Genomic DNA, 13,581 nt, shown 5'->3' on the forward strand with positions numbered 1-13,581 from the left:
AATATTTATATCTAAAGATATAAAATAAAGCACTCATATAATAATCAAATGAAGTTAAAAACATGACTAAACTAAATTGTGTATAGTCAGTATGCAACCTGACATGTAATGGGTAACTAGTACTATCTGCAGTATGCTTACTCATTCTGTTCTTTGTATTAGGTGCTAAACTGCCTGAAAGCAGGAGATTAATAATAGTGAAACTTATTATATTTTTTTGTATCACTCCGGACACCAGTCCATTCAGAATTAAGCACATTGGGATAGGTGAGAACTCTAATTTTGGCATGGCCAGCGACTGTGATCCTGGTGAATTGCGAGCGGCAAACTTTAAATCCCATATTCTGCGATCTTTCCATGTTTGTGGCCGTAGAACCGTTGAAAATCACAGAAGTTGGTTAGTACTTTAGCTCCGTCCACTTTATCTCTCTCCAAGGCTTAGTATATAGACCCCATATCCAGCTATGTCTGTCTCATGCACTGTTTCTCTATCTCAGGTACAGACCACCACCTTGTGCGTCTCTGTCAGTCTCAGTGGCTCGGTGGTCCTCGGCTGCCTCTTCACCCCAAAACTTCACATTATCATGTTCCAACCACAGAAAAATGTCACCAGCCACCGCACAGCCACCAACCGATTCAGCGGCACCGGAGCCGGCGGCTCACACAGTGAGTAACCACGTTTTCTATCTATCTATCTCTATATCACAGGTTCTCAAGCTCGGTCCTCAGGACCCCTAACAGTACATGTTTTCCAGATCTCCTCACAGGAATAATTAGCTCCACCTGTAGAAGCTTATTGGTTACCGTATTTCCCAGCTCCAGTCCTCAGGGACTCATGACGGTGTTTTCCAGATTTCCTAGTTGGTGCACAGGGGTAGTCATTACTGGCTGACGCATTTGTAAAGATCCACAGGTGGTGCAAATTGTTTCAGTTGCGTCACTGGGGAGATCTGGAAAGCATGCACTGATAGGGAGTCCCTCAGGACTGGCGTTGGGAAACACTCCTCTATTACAGTCCAGGTTTTATTGATAGCCATGCTTAAGCACAGGTGACTTAATTAATACCCCAGTCAGTTTGATTTAACCATCTGGACTCAAGTGTGGCTATCCTTAAAACCTGGACTGTAATAGTAGAGATCGGAACCTCCCAGGCAATAATTTCAGTACTTTCTGCTCTACAAATAATTGTTATAATGGCTCCCAGCCAGGTGGTGAGAGTTACCCATAGGCAGTGTACCCATCTGACAGTAAGGGAGTACTGAGTGTTGGCTAGCGAGATGCAGAGCTGGAGACGGTGGCGTCGATCAGGAAGACAGTGTGGCATGCACAGAGGCCAGTGTGAGCTGATGCTGATAATTGCTGCAGAGGGAAGAGAGCTGTGACGCATTCCGTGCCATCTACAGGAGACATACTGGGCATTCCCTATAGGATGTGGGTGCTCTGCGATCATCGTCAGCAGCACAGCTAGAGACAGACGCTAAACCTGCACTGCAAGTTATACTGGATAAGAGATACTGGGGGAGATGTACTAACTATGCAGTGAAAAGAGCAGAGAAGTGAACCAGTGGAGAAGTTGCCCATGGCAACCAATCTCCCCCACAGTCTGTAAACTGACAATTAGAAGCTGATTGTTTGGTACATTCTCTCTCTCAAGCTTTAATTCTCAGCTGATTGGTTGCTATGGGCAACTTCTCCACTGGCTCACTACTCCACACTTTTCACTGCTTCATAAATAAACCATGTCGTAGAGTCTTTAATCATCGCTTTCATCAGAGCGTGTGCGGCCTCTGAGGTGCACAATAAAGGCGCCAGGGTGTGAGCTGGTCACCGTTACTCCTGTCTGTCTATAATGCACAACCGGGGCAACATCTCTCTCTCCAGCTGTTATGGAACCACAAATCCCAGCATAGCACAGGCTACCTACGCTTGTTATAATGAGTCAGAAGCATCTAGGAGGAAAGTAACAGCAAGTGCTGAGGAACAGGCAGAGCGGCAGTGTCACATCGGGGGGGGGGGGGGGGGGGGGGGGGGCTATCAGCGGGAGGAAGGGGACGGGGGATATGACAGACGTTACTGGCTGCGGATGGGAAGAATACAGTATAAAAATCCCCCCCCCCCCCCTTGTCATTTCATCTTCACCCCACCGTACTGCCCCAGGGACACTTTTAATGGGTTGATTTAATATTCCTGTCCTCACAGGAACCCCTGGCTGCCCATTAACCTGCAAAGACTCTGCATCCTCACTAACGAGGCAGTTAAACGAACTGCTCATTAATACTACCCCCTACAGTTGCACTAAAGCGGTGACACGCCGGATTCCAAAGGACTATAGGAGCGCCAGCTTCTGATTAATGGTGGCCCTTTAAGAACATAATCCTTAGTCAACCTACAGACACCTCTCCCCCCCCCCCTCATCCTTCCCCTACAGGGGACCATGCTCTGATCTGTACATTCATTGTAATCATGTATTTGCAGGTTCCACCGTGCAGTATGTCCCGACTGTGTGCAATGGGCGAGAAGTGGTTGATTCTACAACCTCATCCCTGTGATGTGCCTAGCAGACAGTGGGTGGGATGCGAAGGCGATGCTGAAAAGCACAGACCCCATCAGGATACCACGAGCCGTGCCTGGAGAGTGCACCGTGACCACATTATCTGCCCAGAAATATCAGGAATGGACCCAAGTCTTCAACAAAATGGCCCACTTTTATTTAATTGCACGGGACAGCTGCAGTGTCTCCTAAAACGCTCCAGGCCCTGCGGCTGACGGGTGTTATTCCCACCCACCCAGGGGCGACAGGCGTCTCACTGCCAAAAGCACAATGGAGGGATTTACGGCCCACGCAGGACTGTGGCTGAAACCTGCAGAGGACGCAGCCACGACCGCGATTGTAGGATTGTTGGACATGTACCTCCGTGTGATCTGTAACGGGAGGGGGCCGCACGGCTGTCGCTGACTATTGCAGAAGCCGAAACGCGTTATAAGGGGCATTTTCTATAGAGAAATGTGACAGCCTTCTTCCCGTCTCACTTATTTGCACTAAAATCAGCAGGGACGCGATGCGAGAACCTACGGTGACTACAGGGAGATGCTGCAACCAGTATTATTGTGGGTAATAGGTTTCTGTCACGCCAAAGGCGCAGTATTTAGCAGCCCGGATACAGTGTTACCTGTACGAACAAATCCAATATGTAAGCACTTTTATTTCTATGGTAAAGGCTGTTAATATTAGTATTATGTAAATAAAATAGCTGTTTGTAGTTTGAGTGGTCACGGTGTAAGCTTACTCCACCCCCTACGTTCGGTGCTGGCCGTTATATAAAACCTAAAGGGTGTTCTGAGGAACGCTGGGCGCGAGCAGGCCCTGCCATCTATACTCCAGCACAAGGTCTGGCCCACGCGTGACGCATGGCAGCGGTAGATTATAACCGCACTGTGAGCGGGCACCAGCCTGGAACTGCACCAGTTCAAAATGGAGACACTGCATGCAAAGGCCGACACAGGAGGGTGTTAGGATTCATAACTGCCAGCTCTTCCCCCATTCCAGCCCAGCGCCGACAGTACCCCTCCCCCATTACAGTCCAGCGCCGACATTCCCCCTCTCCTCCATTACAGCGCAGCGCCGACATTCCCCCTCTCCCCCATTACAGCCCAGCGCCGACAGTCCCCCTCTCCCCCATTACAGCGCAGCGCCGACAGTCCCCCTCTCCCCATTACAGCCCAGCGCCGACAGTGCCCCTCCAACATTACAGCCCAGCGCCGACAGTGCCCCTCCAACATTACAGCCCAGCGCCGACAGTGCCCCTCCAACATTACAGCCCAGCGCCGACATTCCCCCTCTCCCACATTACAGCCTCCTCTCCCACATTACAGCCCAGCGCCGACAGTCCCCCATCTCCCACATTACAGCCCAGCGCCGACATTCCATCTTTCCCACATTACAGCCCAGCGCAGACAGTCCCCCCTGTCCTACATTGCAGCCCAGCGCCGACAGTCCCCCTCCCACATTATAGAGCCCAGCGCCGACAGCCCCCCTCCCACATTATAGAGCCCAGTGCCAAAAGTCCCCCTCCCACATTACAGCCCAGCGCCGACAGTGCCCCTCCCACATTACAGCCCAGCGCCGACAGTGCCCCTCCCACATTATAGAGCCCAGCAGCGACACTGCCCCTCCATCATTATAGAGCCAAGCAGCGACAGAGCCCCCCCTTCCCATAATAGAGCCCAGCAGCGACAGCGACCTCCCCCCCACATTTTAGAGCCCAGCAGCGACAGCGCCCCCCCCCCCCACATTATAGAGCCCAGCAGCGACAGCGACCTCCCCCCCACATTTTAGAGCCCAGCAGCGACAGCGCCCCCCCCCCCCCCCCTCCCACATTATAGAGCCCGGCAGCGACAGCCCCCCCCCCCACATTATACAGCCCAGCAGCAACAGGGACCCCACCACATTATAGACCCCAGCAGCAACAGCGACCCCCCCCCTACATTATAGAGCCCAGCAGTGACAGAGCGTGTCCCCCCCACATTATAGACCCCAGCAGCGACAGCGCCCCCCCCCCCACATTATAGACCCCAGCAGCGACAGCGCCCCCCCCACATTATAGACCCCAGCAGCGACAGCGCCCCCCCCACATTATAGATCCCAGCAGCGACAGCGCCCTCCCCACATTATAGACCCCAGCAGCGACAGCGCCCCCCCCACATTATAGATCCCAGCAGCGACAGCGCCCTCCCCACATTATAGACCCCAGCAGCGACAGCGCCCCCCCCACATTATAGATCCCAGCAGCGACAGCGCCCTCCCCACATTATAGACCCCAGCGACAGCGCCCCTCCCACATTATAGAGCCCAGCAGCGACAGCGCCCCCCCCACATTATAGATCCCAGCAGCGACAGCGCCCTCCCCACATTATAGACCCCAGCAGCGACAGCGCCCTCCCCACATTATAGACCCCAGCAGCGACAGCGCCCCCCCACATTATAGACCCCAGCAGCGACAGCGCCCCTCCCACATTATAGAGCCCAGCAGCGACAGTGCCCCCCCCACATTATAGACCCCAGCAGCGACAGCGCCCTCCCCACATTATAGACCCCAGCAGCGACAGCGCCCCCCCCACATTATAGACCCCAGCAGCGACAGTGCCCCCCCCCCACATTATAGACCCCAGCAGCGACAGCGCCCCCCCCCCACATTATAGACCCCAGCAGCGACAGCGCCCCCCCACATTATAGACCCCAGCAGCGACAGCACCCCCCCACATTATAGAGCCCAGCAGCGACAGCGCCCCCCCACATTATAGACCCCAGCAGCGACAGCGCCCCCCCCACATTATAGAGCCCAGCAGCGACAGCGCCCTCCCCACATTATAGAGACCAGTGCCGACAGTCCCCCTCCCACATTATAGAGACCAGTGCCGACAGCGCCCCCCCCCACATTATAGAGACCAGTGCCGACAGCGCCCCCCCCACATTATAGAGCCCGACAGCGACCCCCCACATTATAGATCATAGCAGCGACAGCGCCCCCCCCCCCCCCATTATAGATCCCAGCAGCGACAGCGCCCTCCCCACATTATAGAGCCCGACAGCGACCCCCCACATTATAGAGCCCAGCAGCGACACTGCACCCCCCCCCCACATTATAGACCCCAGCAGCGACAGCGCCCTCCCCACATTATAGAGCCCAGCAGCGACAGTGCCCTCCCCACATTATAGAGCCCAGCAGCGACACTGCACCCCCCCCACATTATAGAGCCCAGCAGCGACAGCGCCCTCCCCACATTATAGACCCCAGCAGCGACAGCGACCCCCCCACATTATAGATCCCAGCAGCGACAGCGCCCTCCCCACATTATAGACCCCAGCAGCGACAGCGCCCCCCCCCACATTATAGACCCCAGCAGCGACAGCGCCCTCCCCACATTATAGACCCCAGCAGCGACAGCGCCCCCCCCCACATTATAGATCCCAGCAGCGACAGCGCCCTCCCCACATTATAGACCCCAGCAGCGACAGCGCCCTCCCCACATTATAGACCCCAGCAGCGACAGCGCCCCCCCCACATTATAGACCCCAGCAGCGACAGCGCCCCCCCCCCACATTATAGATCCCAGCAGCGACAGTGCCCTCCCCACATTATAGAGCCCGACAGCGACCCCCACATTATAGACCCCAGCAGCGACAGCGCCCCCCCCCACATTATAGATCCCAGCAGCGACAGTGCCCTCCCCACATTATAGAGCCCGACAGCGACCCCCACATTATAGACCCCAGCAGCGACAGCGCCCTCCCCACATTATAGAGCCCAGCAGCGACACTGCCCCTTCCACATTATAGACCCCAGCAGCGACAGCGCCCCCCCCACATTATAGACCCCAGCAGCGACAGCGCCCTCCCCACATTATAGACCCCAGCAGCGACAGTGCCCCCCCCACATTATAGACCCCAGCAGCGACAGTGCCCTCCCCACATTATAGAGCCCAGCAGCGACAGTGCCCTCCCCACATTATAGAGCCCAGCAGCGACAGCACCCCCCCCCACATTATAGAGCCCAGCAGCAACAGTGCCCCCCCACATTATAGACTCCAGCAGCAACAGTGCCCCCCCACATTATAGACCCCAGCAGTGACACTGCACCCCCCCCACATTATAGAGCCCAGCAGCGACAGTGCCCCCCCACATTATAGATCCCAGCAGCGACAGCGCCCTCCCCACATTATAGAGCCCAGCAGCGACAGCGCCCCCCCACATTATAGAGCCCAGCAGCGACAGCGCCCCCCCACATTATAGAGCCCAGCAGCAACAGTGCCCCCCCACATTATAGAGCCCGACAGCAACACTGCACCCCCCCACATTATAGACTCCAGCAGCAACAGTGCCCCCCCACATTATAGACCCCAGCAGTGACACTGCACCCCCCCCACATTATAGAGCCCAGCAGCGACAGTGCCCCCCCACATTATAGATCCCAGCAGCGACAGCGCCCTCCCCACATTATAGAGCCCAGCAGCAACAGCGCCCTCCCCACATTATAGAGCCCAGCAGCGACAGTGCCCCCCCACATTATAGATCCCAGCAGCGACAGCGCCCCCCCACATTAGAGCCCAGCAGCGACAGTGCCCCCCCACATTATAGATCCCAGCAGCGACAGCGCCCTCCCCACATTATAGAGCCCAGCAGCAACAGCGCCCCCACATTATAGAGCCCAGCAGCGACACTGCACCCCCCCACATTATAGAGCCCGACAGCGACCCCCCCACATTATAGACCCCAGCAGCAACAGCGACCCCCACATTATAGACCCCAGCAGCGACACTGCACCCCCCCCCCACATTATAGAGCCCAGCAGCGACACTGCACCCCCCCCACATTATAGACCCCAGCAGCGACACTGCACCCCCCCCACATTATAGACCCCAGCAGCGACACTGCACCCCCCCCACATTATAGATCCCAGCAGCGACACTGCCCTCCCCACATTATAGACCCCAGCAGCGACAGTGCCCCCCCCCACATTATAGAGCCCAGCAGCGACAGTGCCCTCCCCACATTATAGAGCCCGACAGCGACCCCCCCACATTATAGACCCCAGCAGCAACAGCGACCCCCACATTATAGACCCCAGCAGCGACACTGCACCCCCCCCACATTATAGAGCCCAGCAGCGACACTGCACCCCCCCCACATTATAGACCCCAGCAGCGACACTGCACCCCCCCCACATTATAGACCCCAGCAGCGACACTGCACCCCCCCCACATTATAGATCCCAGCAGCGACACTGCCCTCCCCACATTATAGACCCCAGCAGCGACAGTGCCCCCCCCCACATTATAGAGCCCAGCAGCGACAGTGCCCTCCCCACATTATAGAGCCCAGCAGCGACAGCGCCCCTCCCACATTATAGACCCCAGCAGCGACAGTGCCCTCCCCACATTATAGAGCCCAGCAGCGACACTGCCCTCCCCACATTATAGACCCCAGCAGCGACAGTGCCCCCCCCCCCACATTATAGAGCCCAGCAGCAACAGTGCCCCCCCCCACATTATAGAGCCCAGCAGCGACAGTGCCCTCCCCACATTATAGAGCCCAGCAGCGACCCCCACATTATAGAGCCCAGCAGCGACAGCGCCCCCCCACATTATAGACCCCAGCAGCGACAGCGCCCTCCCCACATTATAGAGCCCAGCAGCAACAGTGCCCCCCCACATTATAGAGCCCGACAGCAACACTGCACCCCCCCACATTATAGACTCCAGCAGCAACAGTGCCCCCCCACATTATAGAGCCCAGCAGCAACAGTGCCCCTCCCACATTATAGACCCCAGCAGTGACACTGCACCCCCCCCACATTATAGAGCCCAGCAGCGACAGCGCCCTCCCCACATTATAGAGCCCAGCAGCGACAGCGCCCTCCCCACATTATAGAGCCCAGCAGCGACAGCGCCCCCCCCACATTATAGACCCCAGCAGCGACCCCCACATTATAGACCCCAGCAGCGACAGTGCCCTCCCCACATTATAGAGCCCAGCAGCGACAGTGCCCTCCCCACATTATAGAGCCCAGCAGCGACAGCGCCCTCCCCACATTATAGAGCCCAGCAGCGACAGCGCCCCCCCCCCACATTATAGACCCCAGCAGCGACCCCCACATTATAGACCCCAGCAGCGACAGTGCCCTCCCCACATTATAGAGCCCAGCAGCGACAGCGCCCTCCCCACATTATAGAGCCCAGCAGCGACAGCGACCCCCCACATTATAGAGTCCAGCAGCGACAGCGCCCCCCCACATTATAGAGCCCAGCAGCGACAGCGACCCCCCACATTATAGAGTCCAGCAGCGACAGTGCCCCCCCCACATTATAGAGCCCAGCAGCGACACTGCCCTCCCCACATTATAGACCCCAGCAGCGACAGCGCCCCTCCCACATTATAGAGCCCAGCAGCGACAGTGCACCTCCCACATTATAGACCCCAGCAGCGACAGCGCCCCTCCCACATTATAGAGCCCAGCAGCGACAGTGCCCCCCCCACATTATAGAGCCCAGCAGCGACAGTGCCCTCCCCACATTATAGACCCCAGCAGCGACAGCGCCCTCCCCACATTATAGAGCCCAGCAGCGACAGCGCCCTCCCACATTATAGAGCCCAGCAGCGACAGTGCCCCCCCCCCACATTATAGAGCCCAGCAGCGACAGTGCCCTCCCACATTATAGAGCCCAGCAGCGACAGTGCCCCCCCCCCACATTATAGAGCCCAGCAGCGACAGTGCCCTCCCCACATTATAGAGCCCAGCAGCGACAGCGCCCTCCCACATTATAGATCCCAGCAGCAACAGCGCCCCCCCCACATTATAGATCCCAGCAGCAACAGCGCCCTCCCCACATTATAGAGCCCAGCAGCGACAGCGCCCCCCCCCCACATTATAGAGCCCAGCAGCGACAGCGCCCTCCCCACATTATAGAGCCCAGCAGCGACAGCGCCCCTCCCACATTATAGAGCCCAGCAGCGACAGTGCCCCCCCCCCCACATTATAGAGCCCAGCAGCGACAGCGACCCCCCCCCCCACATTATAGATCCCAGCAGCGAAAGCGCCCCCCCCCCCCCACATTATAGAGCCCGGCAGCAACAGTGCCCCTCCCACATTATAGAGCCCAGCAGCGACAGCGCCCCTCCCACATTATAGAGCCCAGCAGCGACAGCGCCCTCCCACATTATAGAGCCCAGCAGCGACAGCGCCCCTCCCACATTATAGACCCCAGCAGCGACAGTGCCCCCCCCCCACATTATAGAGCCCAGCAGCGACAGTGCCCCTCCCACATTATAGACCCCAGCAGCGACACAGCCCCTCCCACATTATAGACCCCAGCAGCGACAGTGCCCTCCCCACATTATAGAGCCCAGCAGCGACACTGCCCCTCCCACATTATAGACCCCAGCAGCGACACAGCCCCTCCCACATTATAGACCCCAGCAGCGACAGTGCCCTCCCCACATTATAGACCCCAGCAGCGACACAGCCCCTCCCACATTATAGACCCCAGCAGCGACACAGCCCCTCCCACATTATAGACCCCAGCAGCGACACTGCCCCTCCCACATTATAGACCCCAGCAGCGACACTGCCCCTCCCACATTATAGACCCCAGCAGCGACACTGCCCCTCCCACATTATAGACCCCAGCAGCGACACAGCCCCTCCCACATTATAGACCCCAGCAGCGACACAGCCCCTCCCACATTATAGACCCCAGCAGCGACACTGCCCCTCCCACATTATAGACCCCAGCAGCGACACTGCCCCTCCCACATTATAGACCCCAGCAGCGACACAGCCCCTCCCACATTATAGACCCCAGCAGCGACACAGCCCCTCCCACATTATAGACCCCAGCAGTGACACAGCCCCTCCCACATTATAGACCCCAGCAGCGACACTGCCCCTCCCACATTATAGACCCCAGCAGCGACACTGCCCCCCCCACATTATAGAGCCCAGCAGCGACAGTGCCCCCCCCACATTATAGATCCCAGCAGCGACAGTGCCCCCCCCACATTATAGACCCCAGCAGTGACACAGCCCCTCCCACATTATAGACCCCAGCAGCGACACTGCCCCTCCCACATTATAGACCCCAGCAGCGACACTGCCCCCCCACATTATAGAGCCCAGCAGCGACAGCGCCCCCCCCACATTATAGACCCCAGCAGCGACAGCGCCCTCGCCACATTATAGACCCCAGCAGCGACAGCGCCCCCCCCACATTATAGAGCCCAGCAGCGACAGCGCCCCCCCCACATTATAGACCCCAGCAGCGACCCCCCACATTATAGAGCCCAGCAGCGACAGCGACCCCCACATTATAGAGCCCAGCAGCGACAGCGCCCCCCCACATTATAGATCCCAGCAGCGACACAGCCCCTCCCACATTATAGAGCCCAGCAGCGACACTGCCCCTCCCACATTATAGAGCCCAGCAGCGACAGTGCCCCCCCCCACATTAGAGCCCAGCAGCGACAGTGCCCCCCCCCCCCCCCACATTAGAGCCCAGCAGCGACAGTGCCCCCCCCCACATTATAGAGCCCAGCAGCGACAGCGACCCCCCCCCCCACATTAGAGCCCAGCAGCGACAGTGCCCCCCCCCACATTATAGATCCCAGCAGCGACAGCGCCCCCCCCCCACATTATAGACCCCAGCAGCGACAGCGCCCCCCACATTATAGACCCCAGCAGCGACAGCGCCCCCACACATTATAGAGCCCAGCAGCGACAGCGCCCCCCCCACATTATAGATCCCAGCAGCAACAGCGCCCCCCACATTATAGAGCCCAGCAGCGACAGCGCCCCCCCACATTATAGAGCCCAGCAGTGACAGTGCCCCCCCCCCCACATTATAGAGCCCAGCAGCGACAGCGACCCCCCCCCCCACATTAGAGCCCAGCAGCGACAGTGCCCCCCCCCCCACATTATAGATCCCAGCAGCGACAGCGCCCCCCCCACATTATAGAGCCCAGCAGCGACAGCGCCCCCCCCACATTATAGAGCCCAGCAGCGACAGCGCCCCCCCACATTATAGAGCCCAGCAGCGACAGCGCCCCCCCACATTATAGAGCCCAGCAGTGACAGTGCCCCCCCCACATTATAGATCCCAGCAGCAACAGCGCCCCCCCACATTATAGAGCCCAGCAGCGACAGCGCCCCCCCACATTATAGAGCCCAGCAGCGACACTCCCACATTATAGAGCCCAGCAGCGACAGCGCCCCCCCACATTATAGAGCCCAGCAGCGACACTCCCACATTATAGAGCCCAGCAGCGACAGCGCCCCCCCACATTATAGAGCCCAGCAGCGACAGCGACCCCCCCACATTATAGAGCCCAGCAGCGACAGCGCCCCCCCACATTATAGAGCCCAGCAGCGACAGCGCCCCCCCCCCCCATTATAGAGCCCAGCAGCGACAGCGCCCCCCCCCCCACATTATAGAGCCCAGCAGCGACAGCGCCCCCCACATTATAGAGCCCAGCAGCGATAGTGCCCTCCCCACATTATAGAGCCCAGCAGCGACAGCGCCCCCCCCACATTATAGATCCCAGCAGCGACAGTGCCCCCCCACATTATAGAGCCCAGCAGCGACAGCGCCCCCCCACATTATAGATCCCAGCAGCGACAGTGCCCCCCCACATTATAGATCCCAGCAGCGACAGCGCCCCCCCCCACATTATAGACCCCAGCAGCGACAGTGCCCTCCCCACATTATAGAGCCCAGCAGCGACAGCGCCCCCCCACATTATAGATCCCAGCAGCGACAGCGCCCCCCCACATTATAGACCCCAGCAGCGACAGCGCCCCCCCACATTATAGACCCCAGCAGCGACAGCGACCCTCCCACATTATAGACCCCAGCAGCGACACAGCCCCTCCCACATTATAGACCCCAGCAGCGACACAGCCCCTCCCACATTATAGACCCCAGCAGCGACACAGCCCCTCCCACATTATAGACCCCAGCAGCGACACTGCCCCTCCCACATTATAGACCCCAGCAGCGACACTGCCCCTCCCACATTATAGACCCCAGCAGCGACACTGCCCCTCCCACATTATAGACCCCAGCAGCGACACAGCCCCTCCCACATTATAGACCCCAGCAGCGACACAGCCCCTCCCACATTATAGACCCCAGCAGCGACACTGCCCCTCCCACATTATAGACCCCAGCAGCGACACTGCCCCCCCCCACATTATAGACCCCAGCAGCGACACTGCCCCTCCCACATTATAGACCCCAGCAGCGACAGTGCCCCCCCCCCACATTATAGATCCCAGCAGCGACGGCCCCCCCCCCCCACATTATAGAGCCCAGCAGCGACCCCCACATTATAGAGCACAGCAGCGACAGCGACCCCCCACATTATAGAGCCCAGCAGCGACAGCGCCCCCCCACATTATAGATCCCAGCAGCGACACAGCCCCTCCCACATTATAGAGCCCAGCAGCGACACAGCCCCTCCCACATTATAGAGCCCAGCAGCGACACTGCCCCCCCCACATTAGAGCCCAGCAGCGACAGTGCCCCCCCCCCACATTAGAGCCCAGCAGCGACAGTGCCCCCCCCCCACATTAGAGCCCAGCAGCGACAGTGCCCCCCCCCCCCCACATTATAGATCCCAGCAGCGACAGTGCCCCCCCACATTATAGAGCCCAGCAGCGACAGCGACCCCCCCACATTATAGAGCCCAGCAGCGACAGTGCCCCCCCCACATTATAGATCCCAGCAGCGACAGTGCCCCCCCCACATTATAGATCCCAGCAGCGACGGCGCCCCCCCCCCACATTATAGAGCCCAGCAGCGACAGCGCCCCCCCACATTATAGACCCCAGCAGCGACAGCGCCCTCGCCACATTATAGACCCCAGCAGCGACAGCGCCCTCCCCACATTATAGAGCCCAGCAGCGACAGCGCCCTCCCCACATTATAGAGCCCAGCAGCGACAGCGCCCTCCCCACATTATAGAGCCCAGCAGCGACAGCGCCCCCCCACATTATAGAGCCCAGCAGCGACAGCGCCCTCCCCACATTA

The 13,581-nt window shown here is 58.7% G+C and overlaps 1 protein-coding gene across 2 annotated transcripts in view; it reads left to right on the forward strand.

Moving 5' to 3' along the window:
- The window catches only part of GRM2 (glutamate metabotropic receptor 2), a 33,610-nt gene extending 30,344 nt beyond the window's left edge, over positions 1 to 3,266 (forward strand). For both annotated transcript variants that reach the window (XM_063952327.1, XM_063952328.1), the window contains 2 exons: positions 498 to 666; positions 2,476 to 3,266. In XM_063952327.1, the coding sequence (XP_063808397.1) occupies positions 498 to 666; positions 2,476 to 2,549 (243 nt within the window). In that variant the 3' untranslated portion in view covers positions 2,550 to 3,266. The remainder of the gene's footprint in view (positions 1 to 497; positions 667 to 2,475) is intronic.
- The last annotated feature ends 10,315 nt before the right edge of the window (positions 3,267 to 13,581 follow it).

Source organism: Pseudophryne corroboree, unplaced genomic scaffold, assembly GCF_028390025.1.
Source record: "Pseudophryne corroboree isolate aPseCor3 unplaced genomic scaffold, aPseCor3.hap2 scaffold_2288, whole genome shotgun sequence".
In the NCBI taxonomy this organism is placed as follows: Eukaryota; Metazoa; Chordata; class Amphibia; order Anura; family Myobatrachidae; genus Pseudophryne; species Pseudophryne corroboree.